Raw genomic sequence first — 25,018 nt, forward strand, 5'->3', positions numbered from 1 at the left:
CGTCTTATGTGTTTTATTAATTCTTTCCACACTGGTGGAGGGGTGGGGTGGTGCTGGAACCATGAGAAAACACTGCCAGGAGGGACCGGGCTATAAATCAAACATACCCGATGACCTCCCAGGATAAAAAGAGAGAGGGGGGGGGGGGGTCAAGGGGATCGTGGGGGTCCAGAAACATGCAGCGACTCGTGTACTTAAAACAAATGAACGTGTTTAACACAAACTTGCCGCTACGTTCGGCCAAGACGGCGATATAAATCAAACGCCTCCAACAGGCCCGCGCAGGTATGAAAAACAAAGACCCCTCGCTGGCACAGGGCGAGTTTGAAAGGGCCCGTCTGAAGGGAGCAGCGGGACGCGACTCGCCAGCGCTCTGATCTTCTCTCCTGTTTTCACACAAAGCAAAAGCAGCTCAATGATCAGCTGTTAGATCAATAACACAGGTAATAAATCCAATCACCGAAAACACAGCCGGAATGTTTCCCCGTGGAGCAGCTCGCCATTTTCAGAAAGTGAGCTCATCATCCAAGAGGGCGGGGCTACAAAAAGGAGCAAGGGATTTTAACTTACTGGCTAAGAGCAAAGGGAACAAACGTCAAAGTTCGTTCATGTTAAAAAAAGAGAAAACTCTGAATGGTTTGAGGCCCAAAGAGCCACTTGAATCCAAAGAGGACGAGAAGCCGGTAGTTTGAGTGTGACAGAAGAGGGGAGGCGCCGCGATGCTGACAATCCACAGTCTTCCTGACAGGAAATAATAAAGCTGACTTTGATTTCCTCGTGCGGACGGTTCAACCGGTTTCTCCTTCACGGATCTATTTAGAGCCTTAAGTAACAATGTTTTGTTTCCAAACTTAAAACAGTTAAAGATCCATGTTCAGAATCCCTCTCACACTCTGGCACTCGTCCAATCAGTGAGTCCCTCATAAGCCCCGCCCACTCAAGGTAGGCCTCCATTACTGAGGTAGTTTTGACTGAGCGGAGTCTGATTGGGACATTGAGAGTGACTGCATGAGTTCTACCTGGTGAGTAGATGGAACAGATAATAAATACAACCAATAATAACATAAATTAGTATAACAATGTTATCGGGGTCGAGTGGTGTCAGTTGTAATTTTCTTGAACGACTGCGTTCTGGAGTTTTAGATGAGATGTCAGAGAGTTCTGTGGTCGTTGGGCTGCATACGGATGACCCAAGTGGAGGGTTGGGGTCCAGGTCGCATTAATACTGTAATGTACTTTAATCAGTCTCAGGATTCCTGCCAAGAATTATTATGTGTTGCAAGATTACCGAGTCACTTCAAATCATTATTTAGAAACCTGAGAAACCTCCGGGTTTGATTCAGCCTGAGATTCAACCATCTGATGATCATTCCCATGCATCAAAACCTTTCCATACATGATCCATTGGTTCTCGCTGTGATTAGATCTAACAGCCCAGTGTCCCGGGATGAGCTTTGGGTTTCTAATGATACGTTTTCTGCATGGAGTCAGATCCACCCAGTGCAGAGTGTGGCTATTACTCATTAATGCTCAACAAACAAGTTATCCAACACCGAGCCACATGTTTGACATATTTTTAACAACTAGGTAGGGAGTAGTGTGGATAGGTTGGTGTACTTTTCAGATTAACCACAACACTGTTTCTGGTACAGTAGGGTGCGTTAAGTTACTTAAGCACAACCCTGTTTCCCTCAAACCGACAGGAATCCACTTCAAACCTTCAAAGGCGACGATGAGTAGCTCAAAATGGCGAAACCAGCAGCTGGTAAGTTAATAACACAAAATGAGCCATGATTTTGTTTTTTCGTTATTTATACGTTGTTCTGTTGTGTCTGTTGAAGATTAGTTGTATGGAAATGCTTGAAAAGGGGCCAACAGCATTGACTGGCTGAGCAGTGTTTCCCAAAGGAGGGATTTAAATGAAGTGACGCTAACCTCGGCCAAGAGTCTTAACAGTAAAGCTGGCACGTTAAACATGAGCTCCTTGTACTGGAATCAAAGTGAAGGGATAGTGTTCCTGTTTCCCACAACAACAACAACAACAACAATTAAGGAGAAAAGAGATAGTAGTAAAGTTAAGTACAAGCAGTCATGTGTCTTCCGGCACGATACCATGATAGAAGGAACCAAATGTGTTTTCCTTCCCGGCTCGGGTTCATTATCCAGACGCAGCAATGGAACACGATGCTGCTTTCATGCATTTATGTTTTCTATAACGATACCGACTTCAATGCGACTTTTTGCTTGAGACAACTCAAAAAAATATATGAAAGCATTTAATTTGTTTCCCATCGACCTCTTACGCAGTGACGCTGTCGCTCTCTCTGATTAAAAATAGATTTCACGTGATACAAACCGTCGAGGATCGTTAAAATGTCTCATCATTGTTTTACAGCTCATGAACTCAGGATTGCCCTCATTGGAAAAAACCAGGACGAAAACACAAAACTGATCGACGTCATCATCGGAAAAAGAGATTTGTCTCATCCAGCAAGCAAGTGGAGGAAGACGAAAGTCACGGTGGTGAAACCGCCAGATGTCTTCAGCGCGCCGCTCAACAAAGTGAGACACAAGATGATGAGGTGTGTCGCCCGATGCCCCCCCGGACCCAACGCCCTGCTGCTGCTAGTGAAGCCCTCCGATTTTACCGAGCAGGACCGGCAGAGGATCGAGGTCATCGTGAACTTCTTCGGACGAGACGCTTTTAATTACACGATGGTCATCGCAACAGAACGCAAGATGATTTTCAACTCCTCGGTTGATCGGATCTTCGAAGACTTTGGGCGGAGGCAGCATGCAATGATCGATTTCACTCTCTGCGATCGCCAGGAATTGCTGGAGAAAATTGAGACCATAGTGGATGAAAACGGGCCACGATATCTCACCTTTGCTCAGGAGGCCGGTACCATTGTTACGCCTGTATGTGCCAAACCACCTCTTAACCTGGTGTTGTGTGGGAGACATGCAACCTGGAAGACTTCAGTAGCCAAAGCCCTTCTGGGACAAATACAGTTTGGTTCATCAGAGAGCGTGAAACATCAGGGAGAGGTGTGTGGACGTAGGGTCTCTGTGGTGGAGCTGCCTGCCTTGTATGGAAGACCTCAGGAGGCAGTGATGGAGGAATCACTCAGGTGTGTCTCCCTCTGTGATCCTGAGGGTGTCCACGCCTTCATCCTGGTCCTACCTACGGGCCCCCAAAGTGAGGAAGACAAGGAATTGGAGACCATCCAGAGGACTTTCGGCTCCAGAGTCAATGACTTCATCATGGTTTTCTCTGTGGAGGACAATCCCGATGTTGTAAAGGTAGAGTCATTGCTCCTCAAGACTTATGATGGAAAACATCTTGTCTGCAACATCAAGGACAAGCAGCAGGTCTCTCAAGTTTTACTTGCAGTAGAAAACATGCGAATCGAATGCGGAGGCTTTACCAAAGAAATGTTTCCTCATCCTCCAAAGACGGTTAGAAGACAGACATCAAATGTGGAAAGCCAAGCGCATCCAGGAATTCAGAGGAATCTTTTGAATACATTGTCTCTAAGACTAAAATATCCCAGGAGGGTGTCCAGGACAGAGTCTCTCAAGGTTGAGCCAAGAACTGAGTTCCCGAGGTTGGAGGCGAGTGGAGGCACTCCGAGGGTGGAGCACCAGTTCGATTCACAGAGGGTGAATTCTAGAAGCGAGTCTCCGAGGTCTCGGGCAGGTAGAAAGTGTCTCAGGATGGTGCTGATAGGAAAGACTGGTTGTGGGAAGAGCGCCACCGGGAACACCATTTTGGGCAAAGACAGCTTTCGATCTACAGTTTCTCAAATGTCGGTGACCAAGCGTTGCCAGAAAGTAACCAGGGAGGTCGATGGACGTTTCGTCACCGTGGTCGATACCCCCGGCTTGTTTGACACGACTCTGACCAACGAAGAAGTCAGAAAGGAGCTGGTGGAGTGCGTCGGCATGTCAGCTCCCGGACCGCACGTCTTCTTACTGGTGCTGCAGATCGGACGCTTCACACAGGAGGAGAAAGACACTGTGAAACTCATCAAGGAGTTCTTCGGCAAGAAGTCTGAAGACTTCATCGTTGTTGTGTTCACCAGAGGGGACGACCTTGAAGACCAAACCATTGAGAACTATATTGAAGAAGACGGTGACGACTCATTGAAAAAGTTGATGACTGAATGTGGAGGACGATACCACGTCTTGAATAACAACGAAAAAGAAAATCGCTCTCAAGTCAGCCAGCTGATGACCAAGGTGGAGTCGATAGTCAGAAAGAATGGAGGTGGATACTTCACCTCTGACATTTTCCAAGGAGCAGAAGAAGGCAGACTGAAGGAGATGCAGAAGCTGGTGAGTGACCTGGAGAGGAAACATCAAGAAGAAACAAGGAAGCTAACTCTACTCCTTAAACGAGAAAAAGCAAGAGCCAAACAACTGGAGGTACACCTGAAAAACTTGGATCATCTAGAGAGGGAGAGAGGGACACTGAAGAGGAGCGAGGAAACGACCAAGAAAAAGCAAGAAGAATCACATTAAAAAAAGTGGGAAGAAAACCATAAAACTCTGGAGAAAGAAATGCACGACGTATCAGGAAGAAATGCATTTGCTGAATGGAAGTTGCTGCTCCAGGCGAGGGACGAAATGAGAGAAGAACGAGAGGCTTGGGAGCGGGAAAGAAAAGAGTGGTGGGAGAAAAGAAATCAAGAAGAACAACAAATTCAAAAGCAGAGAAGGACAGAAGAAGATCTAATCAGAAGAGAATATGAGGAAAGACAACACAAAGAGTTACAAGAACTCCATGAGAAGAAACTCCGGAGTGAAGAGGAAGATCTCGTCCAGACAGTCGAAGCAGACAGTAAACTCGCAAACAGATACAGCATGGACAGCTCAGCGGCCAAAGAGACAATAATGCAACTGATCAGAAGGAGAAAGGCCGACCAGAGAGACGCAGAGAAGATGAAGCAAAGACACAACAAGGAGATGAAGGATCTGAAGTTGCAACTGTTTTTGCAAGACCAGGATCATCTGATCAAACAAATAAATGATCTAGAGAAGAAACAGGAGGCTGAAATAAACAACAGGATAGAAGCACACATGGACAAGAACAAGCAGGACAAAGCGTGTTCTATCCTATGAGGACAGCTGCTTTGACATGACATTTCACCTTGACCTCCAGTTCACCACGAAAGAGCAATCACACGACGTGCAGCGAACACACAGCTCATAAAATATAAAATCATTACCTTTAAGTTCATCAATGTTCATGTAACAGCAAGAGTAGACAAACACGATGTTTTCTGACGATTAAGGCAATTAATTTAAGGATGTATTGAAGTAGGGATTTTTCTTCATTGTTTCATTGTTGAACTTAAAATGTTTTAATGCTTAATTGGTCACCATGTTTTAGGAGAGTTGTGATGCCATTAATGAGTATTTAGTGAAGTATAGTCTCCTGTTCTCAATAGGATAACTTTATTATTAAATAAACGTATGAATGTACATATGAAAACCCATACGCTGGTTCTACTTTGACGTTGTTGGGAGCCTTAAATCCAGCAGGCTTGAAACATTGTTAAAAAACGTGTGTGTTCATATCTACTGATTTTCAACATAATGAACATTTATTTTTTATGTACAACAGCTCATGTGCTATGATTAGATGTTTGACGTGACGCTTCGGCCTTTTGCATTGCGCGGCGCGAGCTTCCTGCTGGTGACCAGTTCGACCGGTTTGTTGACTGCACGCAGCGCTTTGCTTTGTCTTCCTGTCTCTGGACGTCTTAACGTTGTTAATGAACTGTACATATAATACTTTTATAATAAACATACATCCGTGAAGACAGATTTGTGTTTTTATTGTTGTTATCTCTGGTCACAATGAGAAAAGGTGTAATTATTGATGGGTCTTTGGATAGAAGTGTTTGTGCATAAAGGGACATTTTTAGTCTCCGAACACACAGGAGAAACCTCATCGTTGCTCTCCACACGTTTGCAGCTCATCTGCCTCTGGATTGTTGATGGTAATTAAAGTGTTTGTTTATCCTGCAGTGACCTCACATCTGCACCAACGGCATTCCTGAACGTTCCAGTCGTGACAGGTTAGCGTTTATTAGAAAGCTTAACTCAACTTTATTCATCGGGCGTCTTTCATACAGCTTCACATAAACACGTTAGATAAATAAGTAACGTGTGACAAAGTGTTAAAAATCACTGAATGAACAATTGAAAGAAGCACTGGGAGTTGAAAGGTATCTAAGCAGCAAAGATTGATGTGGCTGCTCACGCTCAGATGGTGTTTGTCATCCTTAGCTCCGCCCTTCAGGTTCTACTGGGACATTCATTTGTTTTAGTCTGTCATGTCAAGTTGATTTCAGTATGGAGCTTTGATTCGGATGAACATCCCGCTGCAAAAAATCCTGCTGGTGAGTAAAATAATGAATGAAACTAGTGTTCACAGTGTATAGAAATATAGTATGACTAGAATACAGAAATAAACTAATCTTTTAATGGATTAGTTCAGTAAGCCAGCTTTTCTCACTTCTCAGGGGGGGGTAGTATGATGTATGTTACAGTAAATGGATGGACAAGAAACAAAGTCAGAGAGACTTTGGGAAACAAAATAGAGTAAAAGAGCGACTGCAACCACCTGAGGTGAGAGCAGAACGTTCACCGTGTGGAGAGGGAACGAGGAAAGAAGACGAAGACAAGCTGAAAGTCACTTGAACTGTTTCTATGGGAGGCTTCAAACCTCTTCCTTCAGGAGAGACTCGAGTTATTGTGTTGACCACATTGTGAGCTCCTCACCTTGCAGATCCAAACCCCCCAGTTCTCTCCACGCGACTCGGAGCCGAAGTGACTGAATGGCAGCGTTAGCCTTCGAAAGGCACCGTGTGTTTGCAGGTAAACGACGTCAGCGCTGCAGATTATAAGAAGTTAATAAGATGGCCAGGGGCCAATGGAGAGGTGGAAAGTCCCTCGGCTCTCGTCAGTGATGACACAGGAAGTAAAGGATTGAGTCGTGCAGCTTTATGTGCACCACGATAATAATAATCTCAGAACCCTGAGGTGACTCCTGATGTTTAAAGTTTAAAACTAAAAAATCTGCTATTCTAATAACTGAGAATGTGTACAAAAGCAAACTGAGAAATATCGTCCGTAAATAATACAATTTTGACATTTTTAAACAACTTAACGTTAATAAATATCAATGTATTTCTACAGTTGTAACTCACCGTCAGATTCACATTATTAACTGTTATCCCATTAATTGTGAGCATCTGTGAGAGCAAATGTAAGAACCAAACAAGAGAAATGATGAAAATTCATGTATATGTGTACTTTTTGTCATTTTAAACCGCGTCAGCTTTTGATGTTTCTGCAGCATCTGAACTGAGGATCGTGGTGTTCGGAAAGACAGCGGATGAGAAGACTAGTCTGAGCGACTTCCTCACGGGGGAGAGAGACGCTCCGCGAGGGAAAGCGTGGCAGCAATGCACCGCCACCGACGGGGAATGGAGGGGCACCAAGTTACGTGTGGTGAAGACCTCGGACTTCTTCGGTCTGCCCGAAGAGAAGGTGCGTCACGCAATGAGGAGGTGCGTGGCCCTTTGTCCTCCTGGACCCAACGTCCTGCTGCTGGTGGCCAGGTCGTCCGATTTTAAATGAAGCGGACGCGCGGAGGTTCAAGCTCATTCTAAACTCTTTTGGCCAGGATGCCTTTAGATACTCGATGGTTATCCAGGCGAAAGACGGAGAGGTGCACAACCCCTCGGTGGAAGAGGTCCTCCGAGACTGCGGACGAAGGCAGCACAGCGTTGACTTTGACATGAAGGGTCTCGCCGGTCAAGATTATGAAGAACTGATTAAAAAGATTGAGAAAGTGGTGAGTGACAACAACGGAAGACATCTGAACTGCTCCGAAGAGGCTGGTCCCACAACAGTACCCGTGACGTCCAAGTCTCCTCTGAACCTGGTGCTGTGTGGGAGATTCAGAGTTGGGAAGACCTCGGCGGCTGAAGCCCTTCTGGGGCACAGGAAGTTCAGTTCTGCTGAGTCGTCAGAGAGTGTTAAACATCAGGGAGAGGTGTGTGGACGTCGGGTCTCTGTGGTGGAGCTGCCTGCCTTGTATGGAAAACCTCAGGAGGCCGCGATGAAGGAATCACTGAGGTGTGTCTCCCTCTGTGGTCCTGAGGGCGTCCACGTCTTCATCCATGTCCTACCGATGGCATATCCCACAGATGAAGACAAGAAAGAGTTAGAAACCATCCGGGACACATTCACGTCTAGAGTGAATGACTTCACCATGATTCTGTTCACCGTCGGGTCCGATCCTAAAGCTTCAGCAGATGTCAGATGTCTGAAGGACAATGTAGACATCCAGGACCTCTGCCGGATGTGTGAAGATCGGTACTTCGTCTGGGACCTCATGGACCCGCAGCAGCTCCTTCAGGTCTTGCGTATGGTGGAGAAGATGACAGCTGGCACATCCAGATGTTTCACAAAGGACATGATGGCCAGGCCCCAGGTGGGTAGCGTCACAGAGCCAAATCTGGCGCTGAAGGTGGCGTTTTTTGAACACCGCGACAGGGAGTGTCTCAGGATGGTGCTGATCGGGAAGACGGGTTCCGGAAAGAGCGCCAGCGCCAACACCATTTTGGGAAGAGCCTGTTTTAGATCTAAAGCCAGCTCGAAGTCAGTGACGAAGTTCTGCCACAAAGAGACGGGGGAGATCGACGGGCGGCCCGTCATAGTGGTCGACACCCCCGGCTTGTACGACACGACTCTGACCAACGAAGAAGTCAAACGGGAGTTGCTGAAGTGCGTCAGCATGTTGGCTCCTGGGCCGCACGTCTTCCTGCTGGTGCTGCAGATCGGACGCCTAACGCAGGAGGAGAAAGACACCGTGAAACTCATCAAGGAGTTCTTCGGCAAGAATTCTGAGGACTACATCATCGTCATATTCACCAGAGGGGACGACCTTCGAGGGAAATCGTTTGAGAGCTACATGCGGGAAGACGCAGACGGCTACGTGGGAAAACTCATAGCCAACTGCGGGGGCAGGTTCCAGGTGTTCAACAACAAGCATCACAACGTCGCTCCAACCAGAGAGCTGCTGAGCAAGGTGGACCCCATGGTGGAGAAGAATGGTGGCGGCTACTACACCTCTGAGATGTTCCAAGAAGCAGAGGCAGCGATACAGAAAGAAATGAAGGTAATCCTGAGAAGAAAGGAAGGGGACCTGCAGAGAGAGATGATGGACTTTGAGAATAAACACAGACAAGAAATCGGGGCCAAGCAGAAAGAATTGGAGGAACAGATAATAAAGGCTAAAAAAGAGACAGACTTGAAAACTGAACTTGTCAAGAAAAAGGAGGAAAACCTCAAGAAGGAACAAGAGAAGGTGGACAGGGAGGAAGAGGAGAGACAAGCCGACGAGAGGAAGACAAAGATGCAGGAGGAAATTCAACAAATGCAGTGGAGACAAAGTCTCAGAGGGGCTAATAAAACGCCGACGGAGGAGACGGAGATGAGGCAAGGCCATGAGATCTGGGAGAAGCAACGGATGGAAAAGTGGGAGAGGCGAAACCGAGAAGACCAACAGAAACGACTGGAGGAGAAGAAGCAGCTGGAAAAACTCAAAGAAGAATACATAAAAGAAAAAAACGAGTATGAGAAGAAAAAAGAGGGAGATCTCATCAGAAGGCAAAAAGAAGAGGAAGAGTTAGATAAATTACAGAAAACCCTGATGAAAGATCTGCTAACGATTGAGAGGAAACACAAAGAAGAGGCCAGAAGGTCCGCCGAAGAATTCAACGAGTTCAGGCGGAGCTACGCCGACAACTTTGAGGCACTGACGGAGAAATACGACAAGGACATCGAGCACCTGAAGGAGAGGACCAAGAAGCACAACGAGCTGCTGATACAGCAGCTGTGCAAACACAAGGCCTACGAGAAGGACTACGAGCGGCTGGTCAGAGAACAAGAAGAAGAGACCAGCAAGCGGACGATGACGCTCGACCCGTCGGACGAGGAAATCGGAGATCTGAAGACGAGGCACGAGGAGGAGAAACAGGAGTGGATACGAGTGACCGTGCAGAAGTCCAGGAAGAAGGACTGTCCCATTTTGTGAGCACAGCGGAACGACGAGATGTGCGTTCACATTTAGCCGTTAGAGCGAAGAGCCTTCTGAGATCAGCTGACATCAGCCACAGCTCAGCTTTAAATGCAATTTTTCGAGACTTGCGTCAAAAGCTACGCGAGCCTCACGCAGCCCGCAAGGCTGTGATTGGTCTGCTGACTACATCCTTTCAGGAGTCTCACGTTTCCAATTTTCCAAGTTTTTGTGGAAATAAATCCGTAAATACGACCACTGATACAACACGTCATTGGCGGACTGTAAGGACACGCGGATGTCCTCCAGTTCAAGGAGGGAGATCTCTGCAAACGTTGGTTTGCTCATTATTGTGTAACAAGTGTGTTGAGGTTGTTTAAACTTAGAATGTAATAATTGGAACACAGTGAAAGAAAAACATGAGCTTGTTATGTAATAACTCTTTTAAGAGAGCTTATGTTAATAAAATAATGAATCCCATGTCTTTGATGTGTTTGACGTGATATTATCTCGCTGTATGCTAAAATTAACCAAACCGCCTGAAAAATAATGTTCTGTGCAGAAAAAGCTCCTTTTGTGACAAGAAAAGACACAAAGAACTGTGACACACAACATGGAATGAACAGAAGAAACTCTATGGAAGCGCTGAGCGGCTCTCCAACAGGGTTTTGCACCCTGCGTCTCGTTACCGCGGTTACTGCGCCCCCCCCCCCTCACCTGTACTGCACCACCATCATGTTCTGCTCCCCGCAGTGGCGGGCGCAGCGGATGTACCTCATCCAGCTGGACTTGGCGGGGTCGTTGCCGTCTATGAAGTGCTGCAGAGAGCCCTCCGCGTCGTAGATCTGCAACACAAGGACCGACATGAAGACAGCGCAGATCTAGGCTTTCATTGTTTATATGAACGGTGTAGTCGTTCATCTGCAGTATGATAAATACACTGATGAATGGCTGCAACATGTGCAGAAGAAGTCACAGCTGACTCCCCTCTACACGCCCCCCTGCAGGCCCTCATGTGACGAGGAGGAGATTTACTCCACCGTGGTGGAGCTGGAATAAACAGCCGATCAGAGCGTTGAGTCCAGCAGCTGAATGTGTCTACACATACATCACAGCATCCGTGACACACACAGAAATAACTCCCCTGCACTTGAAAGGTTTCTAAAACAACCCCCCCCCCCCTTAAACAAACTGGGTGTTAACTTTATACAAACTGGGTGTTAAACTCACTATACTTCACAGCAAGGTGTCTCCTCAAAACAGGAAGTAGAATTAAATGGCTCGTTTAGATGTGAGTGAACATAAAGTGGTTGATGTCAGAGTCTTTACATCTACAAGGACCAGAAGGACACACACAGACACACACACACACACACAGACACACACACACACACACACACACACACAGACACACACACAGACACTCTCTCTGCCGTATGTGTGATTCTCAGAGTGTGGATTACAGCTCTCTCTTTTAGTCATTGATCTCTGCTGTCAGTGCTTCACTTACTGCTCCGTCACTGTCACACACACACACACACAGACACACACACACACACACTCACACACACACACTCACACACACACAGCTGGCCCTTTATTCGTTCTGGCAAGAGAGACAAATTTAGATGAAAGAAATCGAATGTTTTTGTGGTTGATAAGAAGCTGTAGACTGAAGCTCGTTAGCTTAGACTGGAACCGCTAGCTCAGTGTAGACCTGATCCTCCATGTGAACCAGGCTCAGTGTAGACCTGATCCTTCATGTGATCCAGGCTCAGTGTAGACCTGATCCTTCATGTGATCCAGGCTCAGTGTAGTCCTGATCCTCTATGTGTACCAGGCTCAGTGTAGTCCTGATCCTCTATGTGAACCAGGCTCAGTGTAGTCCTGATCCTCTATATGAGCTCCTCCGTAGAGACCCACAATGAAAAGTTGTAACTTTAAGTAGAATATCTAAAAAAATCACAAATACTGAAACAAAGTTTTTCTTTCATTAAAAGAAGTAAATCAAATATTTTAAAAGTTTTGAACTTTTGCACCAAACACCAAAACCCAGTGAGTGACAGCTGTCGGTGAGACATCTGCACAACTTCAGCCATCAGCTGTGTGTGTGTGTGTGTGAGTGTGTGTGTGACAGAAAGTGTGCCTGAAATTTACTGACAGTGTTTTGACCCCCTGACCTCATTACAGAGAGTAAATCTTTTCCTTGTCTGGACGCTGCAGAGATACTGTGTGTGTGTGTGTGTGTGTGTGTGTGTGTGTGTGTGTGTGTGTGTGTGTGTGTGTGTGTGTGTGTGTGTATGCAGACAGGAATGTGAATTAGTTATCAGGTAAAAGCACTGCTGGCATGTAAATGGACGCCCCGCCATCGAGGACGATGTGTGCGTGACGCGAAGTCACCAATGTAGCCGTGAGTTATCGAGTCCCAAGGTGTTACGAGGCTTTCTCTCAGTGAGACACACACACATGCACACACACCCCCAACCCCCCCCCCCCACACACACACACACAGACGCACACACAGCAGTTCTTCAACCACAGATTCTCAACCAAAAGAGGTGAAAAAGTATTATAACAGAAAGTCTCTGCTCTAAATGAAGCTGTTGACATCGTCAGCTGATCTGATTTCATAAACTGACTAAGACCATAAACTTGTGTTTACAATGTTTACTGAGGGGATAAATCCAGAGAGAAGTAGAGTAATTTCCTCATAGACGTCTATGGGAGAAGAGGAGTCGCCCCCTGCTGGTCACTACACAGAAGTAGAGTCATTTCCTCATAGACGTCTATGGGAGCAGAGGAGTCGCCCCCTGCTGGTCACTACACAGAAGTAGAGTCATTTCTTCATAGACGTCTATGGGAGCAGAGGAGTCGCCCCCTGCTGGTCACTACACAGAAGTAGAGTCATTTCCTCATTGACGTCTATGGGAGCAGAGGAGTCGCCCCCTGCTGGTCACTACACAGAAGTAGAGTCATTTCCTCATAGACGTCTATGGGAGCAGAGGAGTCGCCCCCTGCTGGTCACTACATAGAAGTAGAGTCATTTCCTCATAGACGTCTATGGGAGCAGAGGAGTCGCCCTCTGCTGGTCACTACACAGAAGTAGTCATTCCCACCGTTGTCTCTTCTTGTTCTTTTTCAGTCCAAATCGTGTAAAACTGTTTCCTGAGAGCCGATCAATGCTGCAACGCTTCTATTCTACAGCTAATCAATGAAAGTCTGCTAATTCTACCGTTATCTGCTCTCTTCATCTGCCTCCTCCTCCTCCTCCTCTTTATCCTCCTCCCTCGCTTCTCCTTCACCTCTCCCTTCTTTCCTGATCTTGGTGTGTCTCCTCCTCCTGCATGGGGACCAATTAGAGTGAACACCTGATGAAAAGAAGACTTTAAAGACAGAAGAGGAGAATGTTGCTACTCAGTATTAAGCTATAAAAAGGTAGAGATTCTATCTTTTGCTATTTGATCAAAAAGAAGCAATAACTTACTTTTTAAAATAACGGTTATTCTCTCTCTTTGGGAATTTAGTAATTTTTTGTTTGTTTTAAATCAAAATAAAGATCGTAAATTACAACTTTATCTCCTTTTATCTCATCCATCCATTCCTCCTCCACCTCCTTCTCCTCCTCCTCACTGCCCACATGCCTCCTCTGTACCGCTAACCACAGAATGCGCTCACAGCTCACAAGACACTAAGCTCCAACCAAAACCACACGACGACTGAACGCTGTTTAACTTCCAGAAAGTTCCAAACTTCTAGTTCCCTTCATCAACCTCCACCTGCACAACCACCTCCACCTGCACAACAACCTAGACCTCCACTCGTATGGGGCCATAAATCTAATGGAATGACTCATTCAGAGAAATGCAAAATGTTTCACCCAAAGGATGAGCAACCACCACCCAAAGGACTTACCAACCACCACCTAAAGGACTTACCAACCACCACCCAAAGGACTAACCAACCACCACCCAAAGGATGACCAACCATCACCCAAAGGACTAACCAACCACCACCCAAAGGACTAACCAACCACCACCCAAAGGACTGACCAACCACCACCCAGAGGATGAGCAAGCACCACCCAAAGGACTGACCAACCATCACCCAAAGGACTGATCAACCACCACCCAAAGGACTTACCAACCACCACCTAAAGGACTTACCAACCACCACCCAAAGGACTAACCAACCACCACCCAAAGGATGACCAACCATCACCCAAAGGACTAACCAACCACCACCCAAAGGACTAACCAACCACCACCCAAAGGACTGACCAACCACCACCCAGAGGATGAGCAAGCACCACCCAAAGGACTGACCAACCATCACCCAAAGGACTGACCAACCACCACCCAAAGGACTGAACTCCATGGAGTGTTTCTTACTATCTCTGCTCATGACTTTGGGATCCGGCGGATGAAGAAGGTGTAAATTTAACAAACATTGCAGAATACTGGAAGACAGTTCCCCAAAGAGAGGAAATAACAAACATTTACTAAACACACTTTTGAACATTTTACTGAGCCAACAAGACCAGAGGCGGTTTCAAAGCTCTAGCAAGAAGTTCAGCTCCTTGTGTGTGTAGAAAACACACCCACTACCACGCACACACACACACACTGTGTTATCCTAACACGCAGGTCCGGCCGCGGTTACCGTGGCTACAGGGTGATGTCACACAGAGCAGACGAGTGAACTGGGTTCAACCCGACCCCCACAAGGGGGGTTCAACCTAACCGAGCCGTGGCTTATGGGCATCGTGACCTTTATGTTCCGGGTCACACTTCCGGGATCGTCCTTCTGCGAGCCGCGGAATGACATCATCATGAAAGCTAAGTTAACAAAGAAGGCCGGTGAGACTCACATGTTGACCTCTGACCTCTCACCAAAGACTGGTTGGTCGCTGTAGAACCCATTGACATCTTTGTATGACCTCCAGTGACCCTCCAGATGAACGCACACCACCGAACTGACGCATTATGTCACCGCTTTTATTTGAAAGTCCCGTCGTCGATAAAAAGTCAACCGCCTGGAAACCAAAGTGTCGACATTTAAAAATACCGGATAGTTATTATCACACCGATGAAGAGAAACAGAACACAGAGAGTTGGACAAACATTAAATAATGAGATCAGTCGGGAAAATATTACGGAGCCTCGACTGGACGAGACCACAAGCCAGTGAAAACACAAAGTCGATGGGGGGGGGGGGGGGGGGGACGAGACGGGATGGGAAGCAAATATTTGTCCTCAGACTGAAGAGACGACGAGGTCAGAGCGGTGAGTTCAAGATCCTCCTCCCGGTGTTTAAGGCCTTTTGGAATCGGGGGCCGTTCCTCATAGTTGAAAAAAATGACGTAAGAAGATGTTACTTGTGAAGACTGTATTTCTATTGCAGTAAGGAACTATTTCCGTTAATATAAAAACAAAGAAAAGTATCACTGCTTACGGATCGGTTCTGTTCTAAACTGTAATGTGAGGCCTTTTCAATATTTATATTTTCAGCCTCATGAGAAGTATTTGTACAACCGGCACTTTTGTTTTGTTTATGAAAGAGTCAAACTTCAAACTCAAATTTATTTTTTCTTATCTGAGGAAGAAAAAAATTGCTTAAAAATGTTTTCATTATTTGATTCAATTAATTTGGGCAAAAAAGTTCTTCATCTCCAGACAATGTTTTCTGTTAAAAATATTGTAAAGTTTAACATGAAACGCCCGACATTACAGATGTGTAACATCAGTACACTCGGTTTCAAACACAAATCCCTTCATGACAAGCTACTCGCTGCTGGACTTGGCCTATGTTGTCTTTCATGCCCCGCCCCCAAAGACCTCTGACCTGGGGATACCGCCTCTCTCACCCCACCCACCCCCCTCCCCCTCCTGTTGTCCTGCTGTGGTCAACAGCAGGGAGACGGATGACCGGTCAACCGACGTCTGACCGACCTTTACAGCTCGGCCTCGAGGGACTCATCCATCTCCCAGCATCCTTCACTCCACCTCTCTGTCTCCCAGCATCCTTCACTCCACCTCTCTGTCTCCCAGCATCCTTCACTCCACCTCTCTGTCTCCCAGCATCCTTCACTCCACCTCTCTGTCTCCCAGCATCCTTCACTCCACCTCTCTGTCTCCCAGCATCCTTCACTCCACCTCTCTGTCTCCCAGCATCCTTCACTCCACCTCTCTGTCTCCCAGCATCCTTCACTCCACCTCTCTGTCTCCCAGCATCCTTCACTCCATCTCTCTGTCTCCCAGCATCCTTTACTCCACCTCTCTCTTTCCCAGCATCCTTCACTCCACCTCTCTGTCTCCCAGCATCCTTCACTCCACCTCTCTGTCTCCCAGCATCCTTCACTCCACCTCTCTGTCTCCCAGCATCCTTCACTCCACCTCTCTGTCTCCCAGCATCCTTCACTCCACCTCTCTGTCTCCCAGCATCCTTCACTCCACCTCTCTGTCTCCCAGCATCCTTCACTCCATCTCTCTGTTTCCCAGCATCCTTCACTCCATCTCTCTGTCTCCCAGCATCCTTTACTCCACCTCTCTCTTTCCCAGCATCCTTCACTCCATCTCTCTGTTTCCCAGCATCCTTCACTCCACCTCTCTGTTTCCCAGCATCCTTCACTCCATCTCTCTGTTTCCTGGCATCCTTCACTCATAATGAACACAGCATTTTGAAAACATCCTGCATTGACAGTAAAACTACAGCCCCCACAATGCCTCACTCCACGCCTTACCTCCCACAGGTGTCTGCTGTTTCTGACGGCTCCAGCGTGCAGTTTGTCCAGCAGCAGAGAGGATCCCTGAAACGGGCCGATCCAGGTTCCCTGGGGGATCCTCTGGGACGCACAGATCCCGTAACCCAGTCCAGGGACCGTGCTGGTGCAGAGACACACCTGCAGAAAACACACCACACAGAGACACACACAGGTACACACACACACACACACAGGTACACAGATACACAGGTTTGACTCTGTGTATAATATTTAATTGTATTCATAGTCTATTCATACACAAACAATTAAAATGGAACATTTAAAATGGAAAATAGTTGTCCTCTTAAGACATCTACTTTTCTGTATGTGTATTTTTGATTTATAATATCAAGGACAATAATACAATTTATTTGTGGTACACTTTTCACTCAAAAGATCACAGAGTGCCACAGAGCCAGAATATAGTAATAAAAACAAACTGTAATTAAAAAAAAGCTGAAAGTAATTTTACACAAAGTTTTTAGGCCAGTATTGAGTTGTAAAAAACATATTTATAATTATACAATTTGCTCATTCTCCTACAACTATTAAATATATTCATGAATATTGAGTGTGCTTATATATTTATATAATAAAATTATGTCATTTTGTTTTTCCATAAAACGTGAAAGCAACAATTATAACATGAAAGGAAATATCAAACAGCAAAGGGGATAATTTGGTCCTACATCTTTCTGATGTAAACTGGCTTTGAGCTGCGCGATGGACCCTCGATTCAAACGTCCTGGAACCATTGCAGACGGACAGGAAGCGTTACCTCTCTGGGCAGATCTCTGAGCCAATCAGGGACGTCCGGCAGCGTGACGGGCGTCGGCGCGCTGCTGGTTCCCACGAGGCGCCGCAGCGAGTGCAGAGGGCCGTGCATCGGACACTCGCCGTTCCTGTTGTCCGCACACATGTCGCAACCTGCAGGGTCGATTCCCCGTTATTAGGATTCATATCAACCCACGTAGCATCTAGCACCTTTATAGCTAAATGTATTACAGACCCAGTACTGATATCCTAAAGGAAAATGCTGTCTGTACAACCGCAGTAAAGCATTTAATCCCTCTAAATTATATTTTTGAATACTGTGATTTTTTAAATATTATTTCAGGCCACCATTTTTTCATCTCTTTCTATTTATTGCATTATTTACTATGATATTTGTATTTTATTGAAGCGTTGTAGCTCCAATTAACAGACTAAAACTGTTTTTTCAAATAAGCTTTTAGTAAAAATAGAGACTTGAACTGATTTCATTCAGTTAAGTACCAGTTTATTCTTTAGTCGTATAAAATGACCTTCACTACAAACCGGAAACGGGAAAAAGGCAAGAAGCAGAAATCTGGATGTGAGTTTGAAACTAAGAGGTTGCTGCAGGCCAAACGTGGTGGGCAGCGTATTGCTGGGAATTAGTGAGCGTCAACATTTACTCAGAGATGCGGTCTGACAGTAATGGACGTAAATTGACTGCAGCGACATAATTAGGGATTATTATCTGAACGCAAAACTCCCACAAAGCCGAGGAACAGGAAGCCAACGCTGTTGTTCTTTCTGCTTTTCCCAAAAGGCAAGAGCCGCGGTTTGAGCGAGCGACGGCGTCTTTCACCTAGAGATTGATGGAGTTAAATTAAACCGTATTAGCGACGTTTACAAAAGCAGCGAATGTAACGCGAGGTCACGCTCGACTGAATGGGAAACATTCTGACAGCGCTGCGCTTTATCTGGAAAGCGCTCAAACCAGTCGGAGGGCAGTCGTCTGTAATGGGAACGTTCTGTTCAACGGTTCTCTGGTATCCATTAAACCCGCGGCTGAGTCAAGAAATGAACATTTTACTGGGAAGAAAAGAGAATTCCTAAAGGAGGAAATCCTTCACTTTGTGTACAAATTAAAAGATGTTTTTAAAGGAGGGGTTTGACATTTTGGGGAAACTTTAACCTCAAACTGATGTGTGCAAGATACTATGTATTAATCAGCTTTAGTTGTATTGGTAGTTGTCCCGTTCAACACTGAGCCTCGCTCGCCATTTCTTCCGGCTTCCTGTCATTATGCTAAGCTAGGCTAACGCCGTCCTGCTTCCAACGTCTAAAGACCGATAAAAATAAATGAAAGTAAGTAAATTGTTTTGCAGGCAAGAAAAGAAACGACAAAGATTACCGATGAAGTGCAAAAACAAAACGTAACAACATGAAACATCGGGTTTGAGCCCCGGCGGCTCCATGTCCCGTGTCCTAGTGTCCCTGAGCGAGACACCCAACCGCTGCCTGAGAGCTCTCATGGTCTCAGGATCCCGTTTGGTTTCACTAAAGAGGGTTAAAGTCCTGTCTTTGTTTGACCTTTTGGGAAGATTCCCACTTGTTGTATTCAAATCTCAATAACCTACATGGACACACTACGACGTCCCCTCCAACCGAATAACCAAGTGACGTTAATGTAGAAGTTTGAGTTCTGTAGTTAGAAGATCAAAAATGTGTTTAACAACTGGAGCAAACAAATCTTCAACCTCTGCGCGCCTCTCAGACAGGAATTAAAGTCTTCCTCTGCGTGGAGACCGGACAACAGAACCGAGTCCGCTGCCATCGATTATCTCCACAACTTCATCAGACAGTTCAGGAGGAGCAGGAGGAAGAGGAGGAGGTGGAGGAGAACTACAACATCTACTCTAAAGGAACTCCTCTGTGATTTAAGATCATAATGCATAATGCCCTTGTTAAAGTGTAAATATTGTCTTTAATGGTCCAACATCTACTGCATGGCTCCTGCTTCTCCTCCTGTAACCCTTCATCCTCTTCCTCTCCCTCGGACTGATGAACCGGCTGTGAACTTGTTTTGGCGTTTCTCTCCTCGCCGGCCATCACTCAAGCGCAGTATTCCTGACATCCATCGCCAGTGTTTAGACAGCCCCCCTCGGCCTCCAGGGCGTCTCCGGCTGTTTGGTTCTCGCTCTTTTGGGGGCGGGTCGCCCCGTAAAAACTGGATCCAAACCCCCCCCTGCTGCCTTAATTAGCCTCGTTAGCATAAACTCTTGACGCGAGGACCGAGAAGGTTGCCCGCTGTGTTTGTCTGTGAGCAGCTGTGAGTCCAGGCGAGGTCGGACCACACAACGAGGACTCGCTCCTCTTCACCCAAAACCAGTTCAAACCCCCCCACGGAGCCTCCGAGGCTCTTCAGCTCCTGGCTCAGGGTCCAGAGGCTCCTGGTGTCAGATGTTAGCCTGGAGCACCAGGAGGAGCCGCTGGATCACGCTGCCATTACAACATGCCTCTTATTGTGTAGTAGTTGTGTAATAATGTGGCATTGTAGTTGTAAATTGTAAATATCATCTAACCAATGGAAAACTAACCACCGAAAATGTCATGTCAATATTTTCCGTAAAGGCATGACACTAGAGGTCAGTTTAATGCAGTTGTTCCAATATGGCAAATAGTACAGTGTTAAAGTAACGTTAGCTAACTTTACGTTAGCTTTTGACAATTGAGCCGCGTAAATCCTGATAACAGTACACACACTCACGGTTGTTGAACATTAGTATACATTTTGGATTATACAAATAAAGGGAAAGAATATATATAGATAGATGTATATATATAAATATATATATATATAGATATACATATATATATATATATCTATATATATATAATCCTAACCCTAACCCTATCAATAATGATGTTTTCAACGTTGATAACAGGGGCTATGGTCAGTTTATGGACTACTTGTGTTGTGGCTAAAATGTTTGCCGCTAACTCAAATAAGGGTTGAAATAATTAGTTAAATCTAGTGAACAGAATGCATGATAATGTGTTGCTATGTTGAATAAACACGTAGTCATGTGAACTTACACAGAGAAATCCAAAGTAAATTAAACACAAAATTATGAGTTGTACCAAATTGTAAATCCAATTTGACTCAGCAGCAGTTGAACCCCCTTGATTTTTTGTAGAGGTTTTGTGTCTGTTAGCAGTTGGTTTTTTTGTCTCCTCTTGCAGATGTTGTGTGTCTCTTTGTAGAAGTTGTGTGTCTCTTTGTAGATGTTGTGTGCCTCTTTGTAGAAGTTGTGTGTCTCTTTGTAGATGTTGTGTGCCTCTTTGTAGATGTTGTGTTTCTCTTTGTAGAAGTTGTGTGTCTCTTTGTAGAAGTTGTGTGTCTCTTTGTAGATGTTGTGTGCCTCTTTGTAGATGTTGTGTGTCTCTTTGTAGAAGTTGTGTGTCTCTTTGTAGATGTTGTGTGCCTCTTTGTAGATGTTGTGTGTCTCTTTGTAGAAGTTGTGTGTCTCTTTGTAGATGTTGTGTGTCTCTTTGTAGATGTTGTGTGTCTCTTTGTAGAAGTTGTGTGTCTCTTTGTAGATGTTGTGTGTCTCTTTGTAGATGTTGTGTGTCTCTTTGTAGATGTTGTGTGTCTCTTTGGGCCCTTCAGTTCTCTTTAATGTTCCAACATGAGTTTGAAAGTCTTTACTTTTGACCTTGTATTGTTTAATTGAGTTGTTTAATATAATCTCCCAACATCATGCTCCAGATTATAGTTTTTACGTTTTATTTGTATAATCCAAAATCACATGTACCTCTAAAGGCTTTCAGAACAATTCATTATTGTCTCATGAATAAACGAGGGTCAACACTGAGTGAAGGATCGTGTTCTAGAATCCTTCAGTACGTTCATGAAACTCTTCAGTAGGACGTAACAGAAATAATATTATTTACACTTATTATTATTTTAAAAAATAGTAATTATAACTAGTATTTATTATTATCATTTTTATATGATTCTTATTTTTTTAATCATTATTATGAAAATTATAATAATTAGGATTATTATTATTGTTGATCTTATTATCATTATTGAAGTAATTAATAACTGAGGTCGGGAAGGTGACACCTGAGGGAGCGTGTGTGTGTGTGTGTGTGTGTGTGTGTGTGTGTGTGTGTGTGTGTGTGTGTGTGCGCGTGTGTGTGTGGGGGGGTGGGGGTGCGCGTGACTGCTTTATCTACACTAACTCGCACGCCCGCACACTCGAGAGACCTCAACACAGCCGTGTTGGGATGATAAATGGCGGGCCGGTGGCCGGAGGATCGACCCCCCCCCCCCCCCCCCCCCCCCTCTCTCTCCCTCAAACACAAAACTATATACGGCAATTAATTCCTGCTTGTCCCTCCATCCCTCATCGGCCCTGCCGGCGCGTATCGACGCAGATTACTGCTGATGGTCCGTTTTATCACCGCGGAATACACTCACGCACACTCACGCACACTCACGCACACAGACACACACACGCACACGCTCTATTATGTCCGTGTTTAGGATCGCAGCCTGGAACCTAAAACAGTCCCTTCATTGTCGCCGCGTTCATCCCAAACAAAAGATTCTCTCACATAAACATTTTATTTAAAGGTTTAAAGGAGTCAAAAACTGTAGAAATACGACTTATGTTTGAAAGGAAAACTATGAATCAATACGATGATTTATTGTTGTAATAGAGGCTGTTAAAGGTGGGACGCGTTATTTAGAGAGACGCTGAGCAACACAAACCAGCTGAACGTCATAATATTACTGAGAGAATAAAGGACTCAAAGCTGTATTTATACGATCATATAAATATAGCTTTGATAATAATAATAATCTTAAATAATAATAATTGTCTAACACACAGCAGAATAGTACATTCATTACTAATGTTAGAAGAGGCCCGTGAAAAATAAAACGTTGCAGAAGTATTGTAATGTACTAAAGTATGACGTAAGAAGGAGTTTCAAATGAATACCGTAAAATGACCGTTAAGCCGTGCACGCGCACATAATAAATAAAGAAATACAGAACGTTAAATATGCAGTTTGTGTTGCTTTATTTTTACGTTATTAACATAATAAATATCAATAAATATGTATTTAAAAATACAATAAAATAAACATTATCACGAACAGAAAAGTAAAAAAACGATTAAAACTGTCCAAACTAACACGCGGCGGACGATGACGTCATCACATACCGGGGACCGGGCCGCACGGCCTCATCAAAGGAGTCAGATGAGGTCATGTTTTATTTATTAGTGAAAAATACAAATGATAAAAACATTTCACAAACAAAAAAGTCGGTTCAAAACCTTTTATAATTTGATAAAACCTGAAGAGATTTACAACGGAACCAAAACGCATCGATGATGATGGGAGTTGAAGAGCTTTTATTAATATCTAACGGAGCTGAACAGAGCCCGCTGCTGACGGTTTGAAGCCCGGAAGGGCGGCTGACCTTTGACCTCTGACCCTCCTCCTCTTCCTCTCTCCTTCAGGGACTTCAGCCTCATTTTAATGATGAAACATATCTCACATTAACGTCAATTATATACATTTTTAAAACTGGTGGCAAAAACGGATTTTTAAATCTGAACTTTTTAATTTTAAGTGAATATTTAGCTGCACTTAAGGCCTTAATCCGATCAATAATGTAGAGATATAATTAAATTAGCATTAATGTGATAGGAAGTTTTATGGGAATATTTAGAAATGCAGGAATAATATATGAAGAAATGATTAATTAACAGCTCTCTTCTGCAAGAATATTATACAAATTATTTCATTTTAATAAAGCGTAACAAGCAACGTTTTCCTCAGATACGGAAATATGCAGCAGAACTAAAACAACGTTTCACAGTGTATCTTTAGTGACTTTAGGAAGCCAAACTAAAATATGAGTTATTACTTCAATATTAAATAAATAAACTCATATACTTCATCATAATAGATTAATATAACTTTAAAGGAAGCACTGAAAGACCGATTTTAAACCAACGATGGTGACGAGTCACGACCTCCAGTGACCCGTGTGTGCGTGCGTGTGTGCGTGCGTGTGTGTGCGTGCGTGTGCGTGTGTGTGTGTGTGCGTGTGTGTGCGGGTGCACGTACGGTTGTTGAGCTCTCCCGTCTGGTTGCTAAGGGGGATGATCTCCATCCTCTGCTGTCCGTACAGGTAGTAGTCCAGCTCCTCAGACGTCAGCTTGAACCTGGTCGGTTTCCCACCATCGTCTCCTCCTCCTCCTCCTCCTCCTCCTCCTCCTCCTCCTCCTGCGCTCTTCACGCTAGACGACACCACCCCGCCTCCCCCGCAGCTCTGCTCTTTGGCCTGCAGGAGAAGCCCCGCTGCTGGGTGGAGACCCTGCTGGATGTCCGGGGGAGCGATCACCATAAGATCTCCTCCTGGCCCTCCTCCTCCTCCTCCTCCTCCTCCTCCAGGCCCCGCGCACATGGGGGCCAGCGCCTGCCCAAAGAGGGCGATCTGCTGGGGGACGGGCAGCTGCGAGATCCCTGCCGAGGTGGAGATGGAGATGGAGGAGGAAGACGGGGTGAGAGCTGCCGCAGCTGAGGAGGACGAAGCCGAAGAGGTGGAGGAAGAGGAGGTGCAGTGCGCGGAGGCCAGGAGGTGGCTGTGCAGGCGGGACGGGCGCAGGCCGTCCATGGGGATGGAGAGGCGGTCGGGTGGAGGTGGAGGAGGCGCCAGAGGAGCCTTCAGCTGCGCCTGAGGGAAGAGCTGCTGCCAGTGCTGCAGGTAGGACGGGTCCACCTTCAGGAAGGCCGAGCCGCTGGGCTCGCCCGGCTTCAGCATGGCTGCTGGGGGGAGAGGGGGGGGGGTGTCAATCATCAGCGTCAGAGGTCAGGGTCATGAACGTTAAACCCCAAAACAACGGTGTCACACGCATCACAAAGCCGACCTCAGCTGTCAATCAACAGAATCGAGTGGATCCATCAGATCCTAAACTCTGCGTCTCTTTGATAAAGAGGCAACATTCAGCCTTCTTCAAAGTCAAAGATAAAACAGTAATATTCAGTTTAAGCACATTTAATCAACACAAAATAAAATCCTCTCATTTAAAGGTTTTCCTGATTAAACATTTTTCTTCGTCTTTATTTGATTTACATTTAAAGCGTTTGGTCTGATTTTCATCACGTCGTCACCTTGAATTTAAAGCTTAAAGCTTGAAAAGAACATTTTAAATTGACCTGTGTTGATAATTACAAATAAGAGAATAATCCATTAACTGTAAATTCACAGATTACCAGAGTTATTCTGCTAAAAGCTGAACATGAACTCTGCTGAGTTTCTGTTTGAATTGAACATTCAGACCGTTTGGGTACAGGCGAGTTCACTTGGAAAAGTGAATAAAATG

At 45.3% G+C, this 25,018-nt stretch overlaps 3 protein-coding genes across 3 annotated transcripts in view; 2 read left to right on the top strand and 1 right to left on the bottom strand.

Moving 5' to 3' along the window:
* prdm6 (PR domain containing 6) overlaps nt 1–24,547 on the bottom strand; it is a 40,926-nt gene extending 16,379 nt beyond the window's left edge. Inside the window, exons 1-5 of the mRNA XM_062562304.1 lie at nt 24,089–24,547; nt 23,760–23,923; nt 17,638–17,786; nt 16,839–16,997; nt 10,817–10,944 (exon numbers count right to left, since the gene is read on the bottom strand). Coding sequence (XP_062418288.1) covers nt 10,817–10,944; nt 16,839–16,997; nt 17,638–17,786; nt 23,760–23,923; nt 24,089–24,492 — 1,004 coding nt within the window. The 5' untranslated portion in view covers nt 24,493–24,547. The remainder of the gene's footprint in view (nt 1–10,816; nt 10,945–16,838; nt 16,998–17,637; nt 17,787–23,759; nt 23,924–24,088) is intronic.
* LOC119225649 (uncharacterized) lies at nt 2,733–5,819 on the top strand. The gene is made up of 2 exons (XM_062562640.1): nt 2,733–4,338; nt 4,774–5,819. Exons 1-2 carry the CDS (start codon nt 2,740–2,742, stop codon nt 5,122–5,124), a joined length of 1,950 nt encoding a protein of 649 aa, XP_062418624.1. The 5' UTR covers nt 2,733–2,739; the 3' UTR covers nt 5,125–5,819.
* Nucleotides 7,560–10,209, top strand: LOC119225648 (GTPase IMAP family member 8-like). The gene has a single exon (XM_037483664.2). The coding sequence runs from the start codon at nt 7,718–7,720 to the stop codon at nt 10,115–10,117; it is 2,400 nt and encodes a 799-aa protein (XP_037339561.2). The 5' UTR covers nt 7,560–7,717; the 3' UTR covers nt 10,118–10,209.
* Nucleotides 24,548–25,018: the final 471 nt, after the last annotated feature.

Source organism: Pungitius pungitius, chromosome 5 (genome assembly GCF_949316345.1).
Source record: "Pungitius pungitius chromosome 5, fPunPun2.1, whole genome shotgun sequence".
In the NCBI taxonomy this organism is placed as follows: domain Eukaryota; kingdom Metazoa; phylum Chordata; class Actinopteri; order Perciformes; family Gasterosteidae; genus Pungitius; species Pungitius pungitius.